The sequence below is a fragment of the Puma concolor genome, chromosome A1 (assembly GCF_028749965.1).
Source record: "Puma concolor isolate L17-30 chromosome A1, mPumCon1.1.hap2, whole genome shotgun sequence".
Classification (NCBI taxonomy): domain Eukaryota; kingdom Metazoa; phylum Chordata; class Mammalia; order Carnivora; family Felidae; genus Puma; species Puma concolor.
Genome location: NC_141667.1, coordinates 159370353 through 159393637, shown reverse-complemented (window position 1 = coordinate 159393637; position 23285 = coordinate 159370353). Strand labels below are relative to the sequence as shown.

The window sequence follows — 23285 nt, the reverse complement described above, 5'->3', positions numbered from 1 at the left end:
AGTGAGGTCTGGCAGGGCCCCTGCCATCCGAGGCTCTGGCTCACCCTGCCGTTGTTGCCGGGGGTGAGGGATGCAGGCCTGTGCACCTCGAGTGTCACCTGGCAGCTCAGCTCCCGGCTGTGCTCTGTCCCAGCCGCACACTGAGCCTTCCCACCTGCGACAGCTGCACTCCTGATGAGCTCCTATGCATCCTTCACGACCCATTTCAGGTGCCCTCCTCAGTGCAGGCTTTCCCAGTGGCCTGACTGTGCTGCCCCCACTGGTCCTGTGGATGCCCCTCTTTCACTCGAGGGGTACCTGCATGGCCCTCTGCGCCCCAGAAGTCACTGAATTGGAATGGCCAGTGGTGTGAACTCTCCCGCGGGCCTGGGCATGTGCTCTTGTGGAGGCAAGGTCTCTCACTGGGGCCTTCGATGACTGCCTGACCCTGGACTTGCAGGCAGGCCCAGCACGTCCTTCTTTGGCCCCACACGCCTGGCCTGAAATAGCATGTGGATGGACGGTCCCCGCGCTGCAGCGAGGACAGTTGTGGCTGAAACAGCATGTGGATGGATGGTCTCCGTGCTGCAGCGAGGACAGTTGTGGGAGCACCAAACACCAGCAGTTTGCTCCTCAAAGCCAAGCGTGTTTCCGTCTTGTCAGTGTTTTCCAAAGGCAGTCTGGGGTCTGGGCTGCTGCCCCTGCCTGTGGGTGCGGGCAGACGTCCCCGAGCCCATCCCTGGGCAGGACCAGAACACCTCTCTCCAGGGCCAGTGTAAACATCGCGGCCAAAATAAACTCTCCTGACGGTTCCGTTGGCACCTCTGGCGACCGAGAGGTCACCTGGAAATACAAGGACACTGGAGGGTCAGCATGCAGGACAGTCCCCTGGCTGAGACCCTCCACCCCACCTGACCTCAAAAGGCCGGCAGCGGCTGGTCCCTTGGGGCTCCCAGGGGTGCCTGCCTGGCCCTCACCGTCGACTTTATCAGCAGGCACTGGTCTGCCCTGGGCTGACCTGTGCCCCCTCTGTGTTCGTCAGTGTGTCCTGGGGCAGCAAGGGGACGTCCCTAGGGCCCCGTGTCCTCTTCTGAGACATGGGGTCTCCTGGCGTGGTTGGGAAGACAGCCTGGTCCCCTGGCAGCCACCCCTCCCTACCCCTCCCACACTTATCTTTGCGGTGCTCAGAGGCTTATACCCAGAGTGCAGAGCCCCCATGGCAGCCAGGTCTGTGAGCCACGTCCCAGGTCCCCTGTTCCTCTGTGATCTGCACTCACCCTTTCCTGCCCCTTGGAGAGTGAGCCTGGGGCCTGACCCCTCCTGCTGCCCCTACAGAGGCACTCCCTGTGGGCACTTGGTGGCCACCTCACCCAGCAGGCCACTTCTGCTGCCCGGAGCCTGCAGTCCGGCTGACTCAGGCGCTGGGGCTGACGCAGGCAGTCAGGCGCCCCTCCCCTCACGCCAGGGCACAGCCACGCTGGGAGCATCTGTGCTCTGTCCTCACTGAGAGACACTGGGCCCATGTGGCCCAATATTAATGGCAGCGATTGGCCCAGTTGGTGCAGCTGGGTGAGAGAGATCTTTGGGCTATATTGTGGCTTTTTGCCTATTTTAACATTCTTGAAAACAAGCTATCAGAATGGGGCAGGATGGACGCAGGGCCAAGAGCCCACAGGTGGGCCCCGGGCCCTGAAGGCACCAGTGCCCACAGGCCTGGAGGTCTCCCTGGTGTCTGTGTCCCCATGACCTCCTCGGAAATAAGGGGTATTTCCAGTTCCCTCTGTGGACACCTATTTCCTGTGCTGTCTGGTCCAGGTGCCTGTGGGCCCAGGGCTGGGGGCAAGTCTGGCTGAACTGGGGAGGCTGGCGGGTGGCTCACAAGCAGGAGCTGGGCCGTCAGGCAGGCTGGGTTCGAATTCTCCATTCACAAGGGGCTCTGACCGCCCTTGCACAATGGGCCGGGATAGCACCAGGCACTGCCTCTCTGACCTGGGGGACCCCCCAAGTGGTGGGGCTGAGGCCCGTGTGCACCCGTGAGTGGCCCTTTGGCCCCTCCCAGTGGACCCTTCTGATCTCATCTCCCCAGCTGTCAGAGGGGCTCCAGTGTCTGCCAGACACACTGCCACCTGCCTTCCAGATACGGAAACATGGAGAACAACGATTCAAGATCTAAACACAAAACTTCTTCACCAAAGAGCCTGGCGACAGGAATTAATCAAATGAGCCTGAAGTCTGGAAACTTGTGAGCAGAACAGAGGACCTGCTCCACCACTGGAGCTTTGGGTGCCTGTCTCCATGGCCTCTGTCCCCTTGGGTGCCTGTCCCTGTGGGCACCTGTCCCCACGGGTGCCTGTCTCCGTGGGCATCTGTCCTTATGGATGCCTGTCCCCGCGCCCATGGGTACCTATCCCTGTGGGTGCCTGTCCCATGGCCTCTGTCCCCTTGGGTGCCTGTCCCCGTGGGCACCTGTCCCCACGGGTGTCTGTCTCCATGGGCATCTGTCCTTATGGACGCCTGTCCTTGCACCCATGGGTGCCTATCCCTGTGGGTGCCTATCCCTGTGGGTGTCTGTCCCCATGGCCTCTGTCCCCTTGGGTGCCCATTCCCACAGGTGCCTGTCCCGTGGATGCCTGTCCCTGTCCCCATGGACACCTGTCCCCTCAGGCACCTGTCCATGTGGATGCCTGTCCCTGCCCTCCATGGGTGCCTATCCCTGTGGGTGCCTGTCCCCATGGCCTCTGTCCCCTTGGGTGTCTGTTCCCGTGGATGCCTGTACCTGTCTCGTGGGCACCTGTCCCCTCAGGCACCTGTCCCTGTGGATGCCTGTCCCCGTCCCCCATGGGTGCCTGTCTCAGTGGGCACGGGGGCTGCCAGAGTGCAAACCCTTCCCTAATGATGGGGGCTGCTGTCTCAAGCCCGTGGCCTCTGACCCCAGGTCTCCAGGTGCCGCTCCAGCCGGGATGCCATCTACACGAGGACCCACACCTGCAGCGGATGTGCCGAGTCGGGAGCAGTCACTTCAGAAGTGGGAACCACTGAGTCACATGTGTTAGGGCTCACGAGCAGGTAGAATATCGCCAGCAGCTGGGAAGGGCGTGTGCGTGTACAGCGCCGAGCACACCGTGCAGACCCCAGCTTGTACAGCTTCCAGGGGTGCTCGAGGGGCCCGGGGGGTACGACCCTGGCTGGGCACCGGGGCCTCTTGCTCTGTACCCACCAGCACACGTGGCGACAAGTCTCTAAGGCCGTGTGCGTGTTTCCTTTACAATAAACACGAAATCACAGATGCGTTCACCTCGTCACTTGTCACGGTTCTGTTTCTGTCAGTGCTTGTGTTTCTCTACAGCAGGACAGTGAGGTGGAGACAGTCCAGTGCTTCCTGTGACTGTTTATGTTTTATAATCCACCAGTAAGCAGACCCATTTCCTGATTCTCCAGGATGGATTCCTCCTAACGGAGACCAAGGAGCCCTCTTGGGGCCCGGCCGTGGCCCTGGCCTGGGACAGCACCCACCTACTTCTGCGGGGCCTGGGCTCCTGCGGGAGTGGGCTGGTCCACGCCCCCACCCCCCAGCCGGGGCCACCCTGTGTCTGGCTCTTCCCGCTGAAAAGCACCAGCAGCAGCAAAGGTTAGTTGTTATTCAGGAAGGCCTCCTTGTGAGCCGCCCACTGGAGGCCTTCGTGCAGACCTGAGAAGCGAGGGAGTGAGCCCGGGGGCTCCGGGGGCCACCGGCCTGCTCAGAGGCAGCCTTCCGTGGAAACAGCGCTGCCGCCGCGGGGCCGGCCCCAGCCTAGCCGCCAAAGTGCCGTGTTAAACACGAAATACCAACTGCTCTTTTATTCACACCAGATGCTCCTTGGAAAGGACCGTGTCCAAGGTTATTTTTAACCAGAGCGTGCTCTCTTATCCAAGACTCACAGACAGAGACGGCCCCGAGCCCTCAGCAGCGAGTCTGGGGGGCTCCCCTGCCCCCGGGACCTGGCTCAGACCACACAGAAGATGCGGGTGTCACACAAGAGCCCTTTATTTCCTGGTTTTCTGTCACTTGTTCCAGAAGGGTTTGGTTTTAAAGATCTAGTGTGATTAAAAACCGTTGGCCATGCGGCGAAGTGCCGTGCTCTCTCTCGCTGCTTCACAAGGCCCGGTGCCGGCGGCCCTGCCCTCGAGGCGGTGGCCGGGTCACGCGTCCGAGCACAGCTGTCGTGGTTAGTTGTGTGGGCGTGAGTGAGCGAGCAGCATTAGTTTTGCACAGAGTGAAGCACGCTGATTGTCCCGGAGACTGTTTGTGCCACTGTGTGTGGAGGCTTACGGGTAGCAGACCCCGCAAGAGGCTCTGGGTCTGGGTTAGGGAAGGACAAACATTCTCGAAGGACAAACAGGGCATTTCGTTCGGCAGTTAGGGCTCTGAAATCAGGAGGAAAGAGTTAAGAGTGTGATTATGGCCGATCAGGCGTGTCGCACGCTCAGGAGGGCCGTGGCCAGCACGTGGACCCCGGGGCGCCCAGAGCTGGACGCGGCTCCCTGAAGGGACATGGCGGGAGAGCTTTACTTCTCCTGAGTGGACAGGCGGTAAAGGGCTTCGCCCAGGCGTGCCAGCTCCTCCTTGTGCTCCAGGTCCTGGTACAGGCCCGTGGGAACCGCGTCCAGGCCGTGCAGCAGCCCGAACAGGCAGCCCGCGATAGTCCCTGTGGCCCCGCTCTCGCCTGGAACGGAAACACAGGTCCTCAGGGGCCCCGGGACCTTGTGCTGCCGGAGCCTGTGGGTCTTTCCTGTGCACTGTCACCCCCAGACCCTCTTGCCAGGGGCCCGTCTCAGGGACCTCTCTGGGCAGCTCCCTCCCTCCTCGCACAGCCGGATGCACGTGAGCGTGTGCCGATGCCCATGCTGTCCTGGGGCCTGGGCGCTCAAGGACCTCGTCTGTGGGGTGGTGCTGGCGTCTCTACTGCCTCAGCACCAGGAACTGAGGGGCTCCGATGTCCACGGATACTCTGTGACCAGCACGGGGTGACGTCTGCCTGAGGTCCCCTTATTTTACATCTGCAGGGGACAGTGGGCAGCAGGAGGGAGCAATCCTGCCCGGCCCTGGGACAGTCCCGGCCACCACCCGAGGGCTCGAACCTGGGGCCAGCGATCCAAAGTGCTGCAGAGCTCTCTTTGGCTACAGAGTCCGTGGGACTGTGCACGGCCCGTACCAGCAGGACCCAGTGGCCTTGAAGGAGAGGGGGCCCACACCCTGCTCCCCGGATGCCATTTCTCTCAAGCTCAGACTGGCACAGCCACCAGAGGCAGCACCATGCCCAGAGAAGGACCCACATCCTGGGGGGTCAGAATCCGGACATCCTGGGCAGGTGCTTTGGGGTGGGAAGGGGGTGCTGGTCGCACATCAAAGAAAGCAATCTCACCTCCATGACACATGGCCCGCTGGCAGAGCTCTGTCCAGTTGTCCCCAGCTCCTAAGAGAGCGTCGTAGGCAATCATGGGGGCATCATGGCCCCGCCGGCCCCCTCGGCCTTCAGAGCTCCATTTCCGGTAAGCCTAGAACAAAGAGCCAGGGGTCAGGGCATATGTGGCCACAGGAAAACCAGTGCTGCTTTGCACTGGAGCCCGTGCTCCCGGAGTTCACCTGTGTTGAAGGCACTGCCCCAGGGCTGGGGGTGATGGTGCGCAGGAAAGACCCACTTCTTGAGGCTCCTGTGGATGCAGACACTCCACAGAGAAAACCCGAGCCCATGTTAGGGTAGCCAAAAAGTCTGTGGGAGAGTCAGCACCCAGCAAGGGACCGAGAGCCAGTGCTGAGACTGTTAGGACACACGCCCCTGGTCTGTGCAGGGCACGGGGCGAGTGGGCGCCAAGGCTGGCTGGCGGTGCAGAATGACACCCTGCAGGTGCGCCACGAGCAGAAAGCCTGTGAGGTGGACGCTGGAAGGTCACCCCCCTGTGCCTTAGCAGCAGACTCAGCGTTGGTTTGGGGACAGCGGCACCTCCCTGTTAAGGATCACATGCCTGGGCCTTCCAGCACCAAGGGGAGGCGAGGGAGATACGTGGAGGTACACAGAGGGGCTGTGGGAAGCACCTGAGGAGGAAGGGTGGGCCCCTGCTCTCCCCCTGCACCTTCCCGACACCTGGAATGCAGACGTGCTGGCTGGAGCCAGAGCAGCCAGCGTGGATTACAAGCTGTGCACTCAGAATGGCAGAGCGGCCACACAGACGTGTCCTCGGCTCTCACTGCAAGCGACTTCCAGCTCAGCTCTGGGCTCCGGGGACATAAGCAAATAAGTTTCTATCATGGCTAAGCCACAGCGACTCGGGGTTTTCTCTTGTGCTACCAAACCCGATGCCGACAACGTTAGTCAGCTCTCCCAACATGAGCAATGACAGTGGTGTGCACGTGTGCACGACCTTACTCATCGGATACAACTTCATGCCCCGGTGCCTAGGAAACAACGAAGTGAAACCGAGTGTCTTCTAGCAATGCCGTGCTTATAATGAGGTAATGAAAACATGAAGTACTCTGTTTCACACATGCTTCCTCCAGGAAGTCTTCCAGGCCCCCTGCTGCTGCCGGGGGAGCCCCCAGCCCAGGCTCTAGAGGTGGCAGAAACAGCCCAGCTGCAGCGGCTTCTCGGTGGGGACCCCGGGCAGCAGGACCCTGCCAGCTGCTGTCCCCACCACTTGGGCACAGCAAGACTTACCTTTTCTCTCTCCTCCGCATCGTAGCGGTCAGGGAAGGTGGCTTTACTTCCCGTATCTTCGCTGATTTTTCTCTCCTCCAAGTAAAACTGCCATTTTGCCTCAAAGTAAAACCAGTGCTCCTGGTATTCTAAACACAAACAACAGGGTGGGCTGCACACGAGGGCCACCAGCCGGGGCGCGGGGACGGCGGGGCAGGGGCAGAGGCAGGAGACGGGGGCCGAGCCTGGTGAGGGGGCAGAGGACGGAGGCCACTTTGGAACAAGAGTGAGGAAGCTGGGAGTGGGGGACAAAGCAACCGAGAAACTTGCTTTGCTGACTTAACAGGGACTATGGTCCTTAGAAGAGCATATTGTCTTGAAAGCTCTGACCCTGTATCTTCTCACCGAAGCGACACAGCCTGCAAAGGGGGGCGGAGGGCGTCTCCTTCTCGCTGCCTGTCGCCTGGCGTGCCAGCCCCAGAGGAAGGACTTGCCCACGTCACGTGGGGTCTGAGCGGCAGCTCCTCGGACACAGATGTAGGAACGTGCTCTGCCCTCTGAGAACCCGGGAGGCACCAGCGCCTGCTCGGCCCTCCCGCCGTGGCGGCCTCCTTGCCAGCCTGGTCCTGAGGGGGGCCCGGTGTGCCCGTGGGAAAGCCCCGGTTCAGGAGGTCTGCTCGTGGGCAGGTGCAGAGGACAGAGCTCCAGGGGACCAGCCGGTGGCTGCAGGCAGGCCCCAGACAGGCCCCGGGACAAGGCTCCCGGTCCTGTGGGAACCACAGGCCCTTGGAAATGCTGGCCCGACTGTGCTTCACAAAACTAAAAGCAGAGCCTACCTAAGGTTGAGGCAAGATGACAGAAAGTGAGGGAAGCAGCGGGCAGGGACAGGGCTCTGCCAGTGCACCATGGCCTGTCTCCCAAGCAGGTGGGCCACCAACATTGGAACGAGACGTCCAAGGGTGAAGACAGGGAACTAATTTGCCAGTTGTCCTTACTGCCGATGGACATTGTCACCACTAAGCAGAAGGCCCTGCAGGAATAGAACACTGCTTTCTCTGGACGATTTGGGTTTCTGTTAAAAAGGGCATGTGCACCTGGGTGGCTCAGTTGGTTAAGCGTCCGACTTCAGCTCAGGTCACGATCTCGCGGTCCACGAGTTCGAGCTCCGCGTCGGGCTCTGGGCTGATGGCTCAGAGCCTGGAGCCTGCTTTCGATTCGTGTCTCCCTCTCTCTCTGTCCCTCCCCCGTTCATGCTCTGTCTCTCTGGGTCTCAAAAATAAATAAATGTTAAAAAAAAAATTAAAAAAAAAAAGGGCATGTGTCTGGGGAAGCTGGGTGGCTCAGTCGGTTGAGCGTCTGACTCTTGATTTCAGCTCAGGTCATGATCTCGGGGTTTGTGAGTTCGAGCCCCGTGTCAGGCTCTGCACTGACAGTGTGGATCCTGCTTAGGATTCTCTTTCTGTCTCTCTTTGCCCCTCCCCTGCTCTGCCTCTTTCAAAATAAATAAACTTTAAAAGAATCGGCATGTGTCATAGGTCATAAAACTCCAGGTTAAACACATTTAAAGTTAAACAGAAAAAATAAAGTCTCCAATTTTCTGACCAATGCCTGTCCTCCCCGTCCTGTCCAAGGAGCATCCCCGACTCCGCGTAAATACAATCACTGCATGGCCCACAGCAGCCGTGCGTCCCCATCTCTCCCGCGGGAGGAGGTGACCCTCACAACCCAGTGACCACAGGCAGCCCCAACCCCTCCAGAGCCCTGAGGCAGGAGTGACTTAAACCAGTTGAAAATACGGCCAGTGACGGGGCGCCTGGGTGGCGCAGTCGGTTAAGCGTCCGACTTCAGCCGGGTCACGATCTCGCGGTCTGTGAGTTCGAGCCCCGCGTCGGGCTCTGGGCTGATGGCTCAGAGCCTGGAGCCTGTTTCCGATTCTGTGTCTCCCTCTCTCTCTGCCCCTCCCCCGTTCATGCTCTGTCTCTCTCTGTCCCAAAAATAAATAAACGTTGAAAAAAAAAATTAAAAAAAAAAAAAAAAAAAAAAAAAGAAAATACGGCCAGTGTGGCGCTATGTTCTATAATTAAGTTTATAGAGGGACGTGTAAGCTCACTGTGGGCACAAGGCTCTCCGCTTCTCATGGGAGCCGGGCCCTGTGGATAAGAGTTTCCCAGCGCTATCTCCTTCTAAAGTTGTTCTAGAAGCTTCTTGAGAGGCACTTAGAATGAGTCCCTGCTTGTCAGATGGTGACAGGAAAGTGATTCACTGATTGGTTCCCCGTCTCAAGACCACAGCCTCGGGCTGCCCAGAAAGCCCACGGCCCCATTACCTCACTCACACTCGTCTCCCTCTGCCTGTGACAAATGGCTTTACTCCAGACATGCCCCTGGGCTGTCCCTCCTAGGGGTGAAAGAACCTTCTGGAGCGTAGCTGCCTGAGGAGGAAGCCACGGGTCTCCCAGTCCCCCACCTGCCTCTCGCATCTGTCCGCTCCGGGCCGTGTGGGGGAGGAGCCTGCTGAGAAGCCACTGCTCACCTGGCCGCCAGCAACATCAAGGTCCCCTAGGACCTCTGCCGGACCAGCTGATGGACACCTCGCCGGTGGCCAAAGAGGGTGCGAGCCGCTTGATGGGTTTGGGATAACCAGGAACAGACAGACGTTCCTGGACGCAGATGTCCCCAGGGGGCACAGACCCCTGTGTGGCCTTCATGGCAGCTGGCCACAGTGGGGAGCAGTGCAGACCCCGTGTGTCTGGGGAATGGACGACCAAGGACCACCCGGAACAGCGACCCGGATGCCGTCAGAGAGCGGGAGGGTGGGGTCCCTGCAGAGGCCAGGGCGGGGGAGCAGCACTTGCATTGCTCTGGGTCTCCTGGCCAGGAGGCCCTCTGCCGGGGACGCCTTGGGCCTGCTTTGTGGGTCAGCCTGCTCACATGGGGATGCTCTAGGTTTCACCACGGGACCAACAGACCTCCAGCTCTCTGGGAATCGGGTCTAAGTGAATGACACCAGCCTTTCTGCTGTCAGCTCGGGCGTGATGGGAAGAGAGGTCGGGCTCACCTGCCAGGTGCCGGATGGTCTTCTTACAATACTCCTCTGCCAGTGGGACCGTCTGCATCATGTCTCTGCCCCACTGCTCCAGTGGCTTTCCTTGCGCAGCGTAAGACGCAAACAGAGCCGTGCACAGGGACCCGAGGAAGCCTGCAGGGCACAACAAGGGCATGTGGGTGCCAGATGCACCCTTGGCAGGTGCAGGGTCCTGGGCTGGCGCTTCCCGGGCTCTGCCTTCTGTTTCCTGCACACAGGCACATCACACCCCCCTAGCAAGGCTTGTTGTGGGGACAGACGGCTCTTTTTTTTTTTTTTTTTTTTTTTTTAAGCAGGCTTCATGCCCAGTGCAGAGCCCAGCACGGGGCTTGAACTCACGACCCTGGGATCATGACCTGAGCTGACATCAAGAGACGGACATGCAGCCAACTGAGCCCCCAGGTGCCCCGGGGACAGATGGTTCTAAGCACAGGGGAGCGACCACCAGGCCAGCCTGAGGCACACAACCACACAAAGACCACGTCCACCCAGGAAGAGGCACGGCCATCTCGAGAGATGCTCTCAGTGGCTTCTGGCCACTGTAAGGCATCAATACAGGTGGAGTGAGTGTCCAGTTCTCAAACCCAGTGTCAAACGAGGGTGTCCCCGGGGGGGGGGGTGGCACGGCATGGCCCTTGCAACCTCAGGGCCACGCCAGTAACAGTGGACACTGAAAGTGGCCTTGAAAGAGGGGAGCAGCTGTGAGAGAGCAGCTGGAAGCCTCTGGACTTGGGCTGGGGAGGGCGTGCGCCTGCCTTCCACCTACAGGAGTAAGACGTTCAAGCGATTCTTATTTAAAATTAGAAGCTGACTGCCCTTCTAAGTCATGACTCTGAGTCACGTGCTGGGGCCCCCGCCTGCCCTCCCTGTGTGAGGGACATACGGACACTCTCTCCTCACACACGGCCATCCTGTTACGGGGGGTGGGGGGAGAGGGGAAGAGAGGCATGACGATTAGGTGTTCCAGCTCACACAGTCTGGCTCAGGCCCCCGCCGGGCACGGCACTGGGCGGCAAGCAGTGCCCAACACGTGTGATAGAAATTCGGGTTCCCATGGCTTTGCTTGGAGAGCTGGTGCTTTGCCTTTATTCTGACATGCCTGGCACCGAAACCAGGGAGAGTCTTTCCAAGCTCATCCCCAATCCTGCTTTTAGGGCAAAAACAGCATTTAAGCAGAACCGAAGACTGAAAAGCCCAAGTCCGACAACAAGTAAGGCAACGGAACAGCGGGTAGGATTTCCGCACAACCGCTGGGCGCGGGCGCCGCTGGCACGGCCTCACCTGTGGGGTGGTTGTGCGTCATCCTGCCGCACTCGATGCTCACTTCCACAAGGGTCTCCAGGCGCTCCGGCTTCCAGTACCGCATGCCGATGCACATGGCTTTGGTGGCAGCTCCAAACCCTGAGCCTGCAGGGAGCAGAGAACAGCGATCTAATGTTCACAAATGTCCTGAAAATGTACACAATGTCGTGCAGTCCCACGTTTATCGCAGCATCATTTAAATGAGTGAAAAACGAGCAGGCGACCCAGATGCCTGACAAAGGAAAACAGATCAAACAAACTGCAAAGCACCCGCACTGGAAAGTTAGTTAGGCACTAACACAGAATTCTCGACGGCCGTGCGCTGCTGCTGGGAAAGCAGACGAGGTGTCTGTAATCGCACGTGCTCTCTTTTTAGAAACCGTTTCGTGGAGTTATAAGGGACACGTGATCAATTGCACACATTCCAGGCGTGCAAGGCAGTGAGCGTGAACACACGGTGCGTGCACGAAGCCCTGAGCAGAGATGGTGAGCGTATCCAGCAGTCACTCCGAACATCTTCTTGTGCTTCCCGGCCTCCCAGCGGCCACTGGCCTGACTCTGCAGGCCAGTTTGCATTTCCCAGAGTTTTATGTAAGTGGAATCATGCGGCATAGAGTCGTTTTTACCTGGCTGCCTTCACTCAGGGTAACCCTCTTGACACTCCTCCGTGTTGGTGCAGCAAGACTGCTGTGTGGAGGGGCCACCGCCGGTCTGGCCACTGACCTGCTGCTGCACACTTGGGTTGTTTCCGGCCGGAGGCTATCACAGACGACTCCATGGACACTCATGACCAAGTCCTTGTTTGGACATATGCTTTCTTGGGCAGACACCTCAGAGTGGATCACTTCGCTCACGTTTAAGGAGCTGCCGAACTGGCTTTCAAAGTGGTCATCACGTTCTACGTCCCACTGGTGGGCCCTCTGTGTCCCGGGTGGCACTTCACGGTCTGCCTTTCAAATTCAGCCCATGCAGCGCTATGTCTCGTTGGGGCTTCATTTTCCCAGTGACGGATGGTGTTGAGCAGGTGGCCACAGGCATCTTCCTTGGGGGATTGTTTAAATATTTCTCTCGTGTTTGTACTGGTTGTTAGCTTTCTTTTAAGAGTTCTTTACACATTCGGGGTACTTATCAGATGTGTACTTTGCAAATATTTTCTCCCACTCTGTAATTCACCGTTTTATTCTTCTTAACGGCCTCCTGGAGAGCAGAGCGGGTTTGGGGAGTGTGTGTTCGCTCGGCTCCCTGGAGAGCTGTGTACCCTTGGTATGTCTCTTCTTCAAAGGTGTGGTAGGGTCCCCAGGGAGGCCATCTGAACCTGGGCTTTCCTTTGTGTCTTGCTGTTTAGATGCTCTCCTTCCTCTGGAGCGACCTTTGGTAGTTTCCGTCCTGCAAGGAATTTGTCCATTTTATCTAAGTTGTGATATCTATTAGAACAAAATTTTTAATATATTCCCTTATTTTCTGTAGAATCTGCGGGACGTTGCCCGTCCGCTGCTGGTGCTGGTACTTTCCGCTCCTTTGTCCTGATCAGTCTTGCTTCAGCTTCATCAATTTCTTTATCTTCTCAAAGAATCAGCTCTTGGTTTTGTTAATTTTCTCTACTGTTTTCCTGTTTTCTGTGGGATTGACTTCCACTCTGACCTTCATTACTTCCTGTCTTTTGTTTCCCTTGGGTTTAATTTGCCCTTTGTTTTCTAGTTTCCTTAAAAAACATTTTTTTTTAATGTTTACTTATATTTGAGAGAGAGACACAGAGTGTGAGCAGGGGAGAGGCAGAGAGAGAGGGAGACACAAAATCCGAAGCAGGCTACAGGCTCTGAGCTGTCAGCACAGAGCCTGACGTGGGGCTCGAACTCACGGGGTGTGAGATCATGACCTGAGCTGAAGTCAGACGCTTAACCGACTGAGCCACCCAGGCACCCCCAGTTTTCTAGTTTTTTTTTTAAATTTATTTTTTTTAATGTTTTTATTTATTTTTGAGACAGAGAGAGACAGAGCATGAGCAGGGGAGGGGCAGAGAGAGACGGAGATACAGAATCCGAAGCTGGCTCCAGGCTTTGAGCTGTTAGCACAGAGCCCGACACGGGGCTCGAACTCACGGAGTGTGAGATCATGACCTGAGCTGAAGTCGGACGCTTAACCGACTGAGTCACCCAGGCACCCCCAGTTTTCTAGTTTTTTAATGTGAATATTGAGACCTTAATATGGAAATCTCTGCCCACAACTCTGGGTTTGTCAATTTCTCTTGCTGTTCTACTGGTTTTAGCTTCACATATTGTGAAGGCTTGTTGTCAGTACAGGAATGTTTGGGTTTGGTACGTCTTCCTGATGAGTGGATGCATGTGTCATGATGAAATTGCCTTCTTTTCCCCTGGCAACATTCTTTGCTCCAAAACATACTTTTTGTGATGTTAATGGAGCCACGCTGGCTTTCTTCTGACTGGGGTTGGCATGGTGAACCTCTTCTCTCCCTAACCTACCTGTGCCTTCATATGTAAAGTGCACATCCTGTGAACAACCTAGAGTTGGGACTCGTTTCTTTATCCCATTGGAGTCCCTGCCATCTATTTGGAGTCTTTAGACCATTTACATTTGATGTGATCAGGGTCAAGTCTTTTGTCCTGTTATTTGTCCCCTTTTCTGCCCATTTTGGGTTCAATGTTATCCAACAGTGAGGGCAGCTGTCCATCCCATGTGAAGGTTTCCACCGTGTGGAAGTTGGAAGGTGGAGGATGGCGCCCACCACCATGAGAAGGAGCCCTCAGACCCTCAGACCTCGGCAGCTGCAACTTCTCCCGTCTGGAATTGCCCGGCGGGGGGTGGGGTGGGGGGGGCACATAACACAGGGATGCAACACGGGGTAGCACTTCCTTCCAGGAAACAAAGCCTCGCAGGGAGACCTGCGTTGGTAGCTTGCTCTGGTCTCCCATGGCAGTGGCCCCTCCTGCAGCCGAGGTGGGGCAGGGATGCTGCACACACCCCCTCGTGCTGCAGGGGAAACGAGAGCCTGCAGCTCTCCTCGTGGGGTGGCTCCCCCTGCGGGGTTGGCTAGGGTCGTGTGGTGCTCATGCTTAAGCACTACAGGGAAGGTCACTGCATGCCTAGAAGACAGGGACGGTTTCTCCTGATGAGGGGGAAGAATCCAAGGCCAAGGGACAGCCTCGCACCTGGTCTCCCCCCGACGGGATGACGCAGCCTGGGGCACTGCTTCCCCAGCAAATATTTCTAAATGATTCCACTTCTCTTTTCTTCGCTTATTAGTTATAACTGTTTTGTTGTATTAGTGGTTGCTCTGGGGTTTTGAGTGTCTGCCTGGGACTTACACTTACCACAGCCCACCTCACACCGCCACCCTTCCCAACCGGCCTCCATAAGGTAGTGTCAGACACCTGCTCATAGCATTTTATAAACCCACAGTACCTCATCATTTTCAAGTCAATTATCTTTCAAAGAGATTTCAATAGGAAGTTAAAAATTCTTCTGTATTTACCCACATAGTTAGGATTTCCATCCAAGTTCTTTGCACAGACCCGGATTTCTGTTCCATATTGGTTTCTTGCTGCCTGAGGGACTGACTTCCGTTAGCCCTTCTCCATGTGGCTCTCCGGGTGACAAATCCTTTAGCTTTTGTTTGCCTGGAATGGCTATTTGGCCACTGTTTCTCTAAGAAACTTTTTTGGAGGCAGCACTCCGGGGCGAAGTAGTTTTTCTTCTGTGCCTCAGTGACACTGCCCACGAGCTCTCCGTGCGTCACTTCTGACAAGAGCACCCTCCTCACTTTGGCAGTCAGCAACAGAACACACGTCTCTCTCCTGATTGTTAGTTTTGAGCAATCTGACTGCCAGCTGCCATACTGTAGTTTTCTCTGCGTTTCTTGTGCTTGGAAGTTCCTGACTTTCTTGGATCTGTGGGTTTACAGTTTCATCACATTTGGAGAGATGTGGGCCACTATTTCTTCAAATCTTTTTTTGTTCCCCTGCACGCTGTCAGGGAGCCTGTTACGGGCATGTTAGGATGCAGCAGTCGTCCATGGCTCTTTTCATGATTTTGGATTCTTTTCTCTACATGTGTCCCATTCTGGATTGTTCCTATTGTCGTGCCTTCAAACCCATTAAATTTTTCTTCTGAAATGTGCAATGTGCTGTTAATCTCAGCCAACGCATTGAGAAACTCAGGGATCTATCCTCGGTATAAACTCAGGTTGGGGGGTGTCCATCCTCCTTATAAACCCTGGGGGGGGTGTCAATCCTCAGTATAAACCCAGACAGGGGGTCCTGGACCTCCAGGGCAGAGACTCTGGCTACGTAAATACATCAGCACATCAAAGCATCCTGGAGATAGACATTTATGCTAGTTGTGTAAGTTTTCCTGATTATTTGGCAAAAAATAGCCACTTAGAGGGAAAGCAGTTGAATATATTCCTTAAAACGAACCCCAGATTGGTGTCACACCATCAGGGAGGCCGGCGTCCTCTACGTGGAAGCCCCGGCAAGTCCCTCTGTGTCACGCAGACCTGCAGGTTAGTGGGGTGACACGTGGGTTAGTGTCCAGGCCACGCTCCAGCATGCACTTTACAGGGAAAAGACAGCACCCCTGACCCTTCTCGTTGAAAGGCGTGTGCCAGGCGAGGAGATAGTTATCCGGCTTCAGCTGTGAGCAGCCTTCCAGGGTAGCTGGGTCAGCCCAATGTTCTGGAAGCTTCTCAAGGACTTCCACGTAGCGCCTCACCATCTCTCGGTAAAGGTCATCCAGGCACCAGTAGTCTGGGGAGGAAAAGGCAGGGTTAGACTGAGAAGGCAGGGGGGCTACTTGGTCAGCCCCCAACCCAGCAGGGACAACAGAGATGCAGGCGGTGGAGGAGAGGGGGCTCACAATCCCCCACAGTCTCATGGAGTCCCCCACAGGCTCCCACAGTTTCCCAGAGTCCCCCACAGGCTCCCACAGTCCCCCACATTATCCCACAGGCTCCCACAGGTCCCCATAGTCCCCCACAGTCTCCCAGAGTCCCCCACAGGCTCCCACAGTCTCCCACAGGCTCCCACAGTCTCCCAGAGTCCCCCACAGGCTCCCACAGCCCCTCCTAGTCCCCCACAGTCTCTCAGAGTCTCCCACAGGCTCCCAGAGTCTCCCACAGACTCCCACAGCCCCTCACAGTCCCCCACAGTCTCCCAGAGTCCCCCACAGGCTCCCAGAGTCTCTCACAGGCTCCCAGAGTCCCCAACAGGCTCCCACAGCCCCTCACAGTCCCCCACAATCTCCCAGAGTCCCCCACATTCTCCCAGAGTCTCCCAGAGTTCTCCACAGGCTCCCACAGCCCCTCACAGGCTCTCGGAGTCTCCCACAGTCTCCCAGAGTCCACAGTCTCTCAGAGTCCCCCACATTATCCCACAGCCCCCCACAGTCCCCCACATTATCCCACAGGCTCCCATAGTCCCCCACAGGCTCCCAGAGTCCCCCACCATCTCCCAGAGTCCCACACAGGCTCCTACAGTCCCCCACAGGCTGCCACAGTCCCCCAGAGTCCCCCACAGGCTCCTACAGTCCCCCATAGGCTCTCACAGTCCCCCACAGGCTCCCACAGTCCCCCACAGGCTCCCAGAGTCTCCCACAGTCCCCCACAGTCTCCAAGAGTCTCCCACAGTCCCCCACAGGATCCCACAGTCCCCCATAGACTCCCAGAGTCCCCCACAGGCTCCCAAAGTCCCCCACATTATCCCAGAGTCTCCCACAGTCTCCCAGAGTCCCCCACAGTCTGCCACAGTCCCCCATAGTCTCCCACAGTCCCCCACAGTCCCCCATAGTCTCCCACAGGCTCCCACAGTCCCCTACAGTCTCCTACAGGCTCCCATAGTCCCCTAAAATCTCACAGAGTCCCCCACAGTCTGCCACAGTCTCCCACAGCCCCCCAAAGTCTCCCATAGTCTCCCAGAGTCCCCTGTAGGTTCCCAGAGTTCCTCACAGGCTCCCACAGTCCCCCACAGTCCGCCACAGGCTCTCACAGTCCCCCAGGTCCCCCACAGTCTTACAGAGTCCCCCAAAGTCCCCACATTCCCCCACAGTCTCCCACGGTCCCCCCATTGTCTCACAGAGTCCCCCACAGTCTCCCAGGCCCCCCACAGCCCCCCCACAATCCTGGCTCCTAGACCAGTGCAGAGTGCATACAATTCACTCTAGATTTTATTCAGAAGTCAGACATTAATTAGAGTTGGTGTATGTGCCTCATACTCTGGTTGCACAGGACAATCTAGAAAAACCCACAACCCTCATTCCCTGCTAAAGGTTCTGTCCATGTGACGACAAGCTGGCCTGAAATCTGCCTGGTCCTCGGGCTACTGGAGACCCACGCCTCCACGCGGCTGAGCCCCTCCCATTTCCACCCCCTCTTTCGCTCCTGGAAACCCCTTGCGCTGCCCCACCAGGCACTGATTGGTCCAAACCACACTGTGTGTGACAGCGTTTGGGGACAAGCATGTCTCAAGCCCCTTGAGGATCACAGGCATGGAGGGCAGAGGAGCTGACGCACTGGCCACCTGCAGTCTGGGGTGCCGTCCCCCGATACCGTCAGGCTCTTATCTGTCACGGTGGGTTTTACAGGGAAGGCTCCGGGGGTTAGGTTACGCAACTTGCCCAAGGCCGGAGATGGTAAACAGAGTCCGATGGCAGGCCTGAGCATTTCTATCATTAAAGTAATGCACAGCAAGAGCTAGAGGACACCTAACTCCAAATTTGGGGTCCAATCTGCCTCGTTCCATCAGAGAGCAGGGCTGGTGGCGACAGGGTCACTGTGCCAGGCCAGCTGGGCAGATACTGGGCGTTTCCAATGTGCCTTTTTTGTTTTAGTGAGAGCGCATGAGCAGGGCAGACAGAGAGGAAGACACAGATCTGAAACAGACTCCATGATCAGCGCAGAGCCCAACACAGGGCTCAAAACCAAGACCCTGAGATCATGACCTGAGCTGAAATCAGTCTACCAACTGAACCACCCAGGCGCCCCACGATGTGACTCTTAACAGCCACCAACAGACTAATTCTGTACCCAATCTGCATTTCAGGCCTCAGGAGCTGGGGCTGCCCCTGACTGCTCGGGGCACATACCCCAACTCTGGGGGCTCTGGAGGAGGGGAGGAGGCCGGGAGGGGGCAGGGAGACCCCCTCTCAGGCCGCTGGAGCTATGAGCAGGCAGTAGAGGGGTCTTCTCATTAGGCGCCCAGGGTCGGGGTCCCACTGTGGAGGTGAGGGAGATGCATTTGCCAAGTCTCTCCATCATCTGGGATGAAGGCCTCTGTCCCTGAAGCCGTTAGGGCAGGTGGGCCCTCATGCCCTGGAGGGTGGACTTGGTCCTCAGTCCTTCTGTCCCTGCTTCTATGCCCCGCATGGTTGGGTTCTGAGCAGAGGCAGAGAGTGCGCGGCCAGACCCGAGCGCAGGAGGCATGGGCTCTGTGAGGTGCGGGGCCCGTGAGCCACTGGGATCCACTCAGCCCTGGGGCGCCAGCAGCACCCGTTACAAAACCTTCTTGACTCAGTCCACGGTTAGTGAGCCTGGCCTTTCCAGACCCTCTCAAATAATTCATTTTATTCTGGAATCACATCCTTCTAAAGGGGGAAAAAACTCCTTAAAAACAAAATGTCAACATTCTTCTGTGGGTGTCCAGTTCGAATTTAAACGAGAAGCAGACTTTGCAAAGCTGCAGGGGCCAAGGAGCCTCTTGCCAAGGTTTCTCTGCTTGAAGACACGGCTCATCAGCTCATTCTTCTCTGCCCTCACCACCCAGTCTCCTAAGAGACAGATCTGCTCACGAAAACCCTGTGTGTCTCCCAACCAATGTCACCATAAAGAAACGGCAGCATAGCAAGATCGAGTAGCTTTGTAGTAAAAAGTCAACTTTCCAAAATGCTGTTACCGCCAGCAAGCCAGTGATGGAGGAAGAGGGAGAGGTGAGTCTGGACAGGCCTGGTCTGCTCAAGCGTGGGCTGGGCCCTGCACTCCCCTGTGGGTTATGGACCGCGGCATCTGCCACCGCCCCGATGGGCTAATGCCCCCCTCCCTCCAGTGCTGCCGCAGAGACAGGCTACACCGCCTGGTCCTCGGAGCAGGACATTTAGAAAGACAGACATTAACTATCGTGCCATGAGCCACCTTCCGTTAATAATTTATTAAGTGCAGGGGTGCCTGGGGCGGGGAGGCTCGGTCGATCTCAGCTCCTGATCTCAGCTCAGGTCCCGATCTCACAGTTTGTGGGTTCAGGCCCCGCGTCTGGCTCTGCGTCGACAGTGTGGAACTTGCTTGGGATTCTCTCTCTCCCTCTACCCCTCCCCCACTCGCACTCGCTCTGTCTCTCTCTCAAAATGAATCAAGAAACTTAAAAAAATAATTTACTAAGTGCCCATGCCGCCCCACTTGATCTCACTTAACCCTATGATGAAGGCGTCATCATCCTTAAGTACAGTGCAGGAGGGAAAGCAAGGTCAGCCGTTTTCGGGCCAGTGAGCCGTGGAGAACCAGGACTGCCAGGCTCTGGGGCCCCTGTGGCTGAGCCCCCTTCTCATCCTCGGGTGACGGGCACAGGGCCACACATGCAAGGGAGCCTCTGGTAGGTGTGCCCAGCGAGCTCATTGGGCAAGCTGCACAAACTGGATTGTCCCCCGCCCTGTGTGGTATTGGACACTGCTTCCTAAGCCAGTATCTGATCTCATTCCCAAAAGTAGGACATCCCACAGGCTGTCCCTGTCCTCGCATCACACTCACACTAGCACAACTGCATAGCCACACGGTTGGTCGGCCTACGGCACCCAATAATGGGACTTCCTTGGAAATACCACGCCACAGTTTCACTTTGAGAAAGTCTACCTGTCCTTGGAAAGCGTGTTGGAGAACCACCGTCCACTGGGACCCCCGAAATAGTTGTGTGGCTAGCGACTGCGGGTGGCTGGGGCAGGGCTTAAGAACTTACATGTTGGAACCCAGCTATCTGGGTTCCAGTCCCTGCTCAGACTCTCGCTTGGCTATGTGGCATTGGACAAGTTACTTAACCTCTCTATGTGTCTGTTCCTTTGTCTGTAAAACTGTAATAATGGTGTCAGCCGTCAGGGTATGCAAGGGCCAGGGGATGGTACACGTAGATTCAGAACAGCGCCTGGCCCCTGAGTGGCGCCACATCAGGGCTGTAGCCATCACCATTAATGCAGCTCAGAGGCCCCTTCTCTAGGCTACAATTTGCTATTTAGAGAAAAAAACTGGGCTGTTTGATAGCTAAATTTAAATAAAATTTCAACTTGTATTTTTAGTGACTTGAAAAACTATGCCTGCTTGTGCTTCTGGAGGCTAAAGTTAGGGACATCTTCATGAACGTCCCCTTGTGGATTGCGGACCAGAGGGTGCTGTGTACCAGCACCCCACTTCCCACAGCCAGAGGCGCAGGGTCCCCTCCTTGGAAACAATGCCCCAAACACTCTCCGTGCTCCCACGTGAGGTGCTCCCACAGGCAGTGCCCCCCACATGCACATTTCGCACTGGGGTAGATGATGTCCTATGTCTGTCAGGAGGGCTCAATCTAATCTCAGAGAGCATGACATGGTCAGGATTGCGTGACCCTGCTGGCGTCTGTCCTGGGCGCCTACACAGGCAGACACAGGCCGTGGATCCTGCCATTCACAAAAGAGACGAGGGCAAGGAGAGGACACGTGGATGGCATCAGACACACGTGGAAGGAGCGGGTGTGAGAGTGAAGGCCCGCTGCGCGCAGCTTCGGGAAGCCAGCAGGTTCTGCGTCCAGAGACAGGCCCTCGTGGGGGCGGCATCGCTGCTCTGGCTGCCAGGATGCGATTTCACACTGCTGGGTCTGCCTGGGAGCCCGGGAAACTGGGGATATTTGGACTCAAAGACACTTCGCCGCCTCACGCGCTGGGCGCTATCTTATCTGTGTCCTCACCCTCGCCAGAGCTATTTTGGAACGGGCTGCGGCGAGGACGGCATTCCTGCGGAATGAGCACAGAGCTAAGCTGAGAGAGCCCACGGCCGACTCGGACGGGCACAAGGGCCCAGACACGAGGCCTCGTCTACCCAGCCGTAGCCCCAGACTTTCATTTGGCAACGGCACACTAAAAACACCTACAGGTTTTTGGAGAGCGTGTACCTTGTAGGAAAGCTGTGCTACACGTATGTACACCCACGGCTTCTCTGAGAATCAGCTGGCACGTGAAGGATGGTCCTAGAAGCCCCCCGCCCCCACCCAGCCAATGCCACAGCATCGTCTCAAGACACATTCGTGTGTACACGCACATCTGAATCCTACTTTGGTAGATGGCATTCTGCCTGAGCTCATTGGGATTTAGAAGTAATCCTCAAACAATATTATCTTAATGGATCCAAATTTCAAAGGGCTTATTATTTTATGTTCTTTTGAAATAAAATCAGACGTCTTAATATCTGCAGTGAAAAGTTGAACCCTCACCCCAAACCACCAAGAGCAGATTTAACTGGTTTTAACCCTAGAGACACCAGGCTCAGCCTAGCAGACGTTTTACAAACACAAATGAAGAGTCACTATTCAGAGTAAAATAACCCAGACAGACCGTAAGAAGCGCCGTCTGGCCAGGGAGGGGACGCTGGTGGGTGTGAAACCCCCTTCCTGCGGAGGCATGGGGGACAGGGCTGGGGGCTCACCCGCGGTGCGGGGCTCTGGGGACCGGGAGGGGGGGTAAGAGGGGCAGGGTGGCCGGCTTACCTGTGGTCAGGGCCGCGGCCGTCGTCAGGTGCATGATGGTGTTGTCACTCACCGGCCACCTCTCCCGGGACGGCACCAGCTGCTCCTGGCCCCCGCTCGCCCGCGGCTCCTCCTGGACCTTCCTTCCGGAAGCGCTGCTGTCCTTGCGGGCGTTTCTGTGCCCGAGAGCGTCCCCCACCGCCCCCAGCAGCATGGCAGCCTTGAACTTCTCCATCTCGGGGTAGCGCCCAGCCCCTGGGCCCCGCGGAGCCGCCCTCCGTGCGCCCCGCGGACTCCGCGCCGACCCTGGCTGCTGGCAGGAGCTCCCCGAGCCGGGCGCGCCCGTGTCTCCGCAGGCGGCGCCCTCCCCTCCGCCCCCCTGTGCCCCGCCAGGAGCCACGTGGACGGCGACACCGGCTCCTCACCCGGGGAGCCCGCGGCCTGAGTCAGCGTCCGCAACAGCTGCGGACGCCTCCCCGCGGGGCGGCGACCTCTAAGCCTGAGCCCTTGGCTGTTCTGGAAGGCGCGCGCCTTTCTACCGCTCCTGCGCGTGTTCCAAGGCGCTCCGCCTGGCGGGGAGGGGGCGGGGAACCCTCGCTTCAGAGGAGCGCACAGCACGGTGGTCCCGGGGTCCCCTGGTCTCGTCTGCCGTGCCCCCACCCACACCCAGGCCGCGCTCCTGCACCCTCTGCCCCGACAGCTCTTTTTCTCGTTTCAAGTCGACAGAATCGTAGCCTGTGACGCCTTCCCATCTGGCTTCCCTCACTCAGCATAGCGTGCAGTTTCACCCATTACGTGCACGGTTTTAGTTTTTGGGAAACTTTTTGATGCCTGAACGTGTTTGGTAGAGAACTCAGAAAATGCACGGTGCACTGGAGAGAAGCCCCTCTAGCCTCAAGGAGGCGTGTCACGGACCCCTCTCACCTTGCTGTGCTCTCCCGTGGCCGGGCTCCAGATGGCAGCCGTATTCAGAACCCCCCCCCCCCCCCCGCCTCGTTTCCGCATTCGGATCCGGATCCCTGAGAGGACGCTGAGGGGTAGGAGGCGGCTAGGGTGCGTGTGAATGTGCAAACTGGGCTCTGGGTTTGGAATCGGGAGTTAGGAAACTGTCCCCCTCGGCCTCGCTGCCCCCTTGGCCCCTGGGACCTGGTCACTCACCAGACCAGAGTGGGCCCCATCACACCTGGACTTAAAAAGCACCTGTGACAAAAATAACATTTCTTTCAGTAATAACAAGATACTGAGCTGCACTTAAGCACACAGAGCCAGCACAGAGGCCTGGGGGGCGAGGCACGCCGGCTCCTTGTCCACACTGCAGCCCTCTATCCAGACAACTGCCCTTCATGGGTGGAAGAGTGTCCTTTGGCAGAAACAGCTACTGTTGAGGGCAGAGGAGGTTCCCGGCTCATTTCTCTTGCTGACCCTGAGGCCATGGAAACCTTTCCTGAGGTGGCCAGCAGCTCCCCCACACCGTCCCTGCCTTGTCCAGCAGCACTTACTGAGCCTGGGCCGAGCTCCTCCAACCACGGTGTGCCTCCCCCCACGT

General features: G+C 57.3%; 1 protein-coding gene across 3 annotated transcripts; it reads right to left on the bottom strand.

Moving 5' to 3' along the window:
- Positions 1–47: 47 nt before the first annotated feature.
- LOC112861404 (inactive ADP-ribosyltransferase ARH2) lies at positions 48–22383 on the bottom strand. Of its 3 annotated transcripts, XM_086708006.1 has the most exons (8): positions 21761–22241; positions 15635–15799; positions 11016–11141; positions 9708–9848; positions 6672–6799; positions 5382–5514; positions 4529–4682; positions 804–822 (listed from the first exon to the last, which is right to left on the bottom strand). In XM_086708006.1, exons 1-8 carry the CDS (start codon positions 21972–21974, stop codon positions 819–821), a joined length of 1065 nt encoding a protein of 354 aa, XP_086564132.1. In that variant the 5' UTR covers positions 21975–22241; the 3' UTR covers positions 804–818. The 3 variants fall into 3 exon arrangements, with proteins under 3 accessions (XP_086564111.1, XP_086564132.1, XP_025780557.2); XM_086707985.1 differs by lacking the exon at positions 4529–4682 and having other exon boundaries at positions 48–822; positions 21761–22383; XM_025924772.2 differs by lacking the exon at positions 804–822 and having other exon boundaries at positions 3980–4682; positions 21761–22229.
- Between the last annotated feature and the right edge of the window lie 902 nt (positions 22384–23285).

Excerpts from the sequence above, each read along its gene's own strand:
- LOC112861404 (XM_086707985.1), bottom strand. The coding sequence starts at position 21,974 with ATGGAGAAGTTCAAGGCTGCCATGCTGCTGGGGGCGGTGGGGGACGCT. Across the intron at positions 15,800-21,760 it reads GGCCGCGGCCCTGACCACAG|ACTACTGGTGCCTGGATGAC; the intron begins GTAAGCCGGCCA and ends TTTCCTCCCCAG. Across the intron at positions 9,849-11,015 it reads GACGCACAACCACCCCACAG|GCTTCCTCGGGTCCCTGTGC; the intron begins GTGAGGCCGTGC and ends TGTGCCCTGCAG.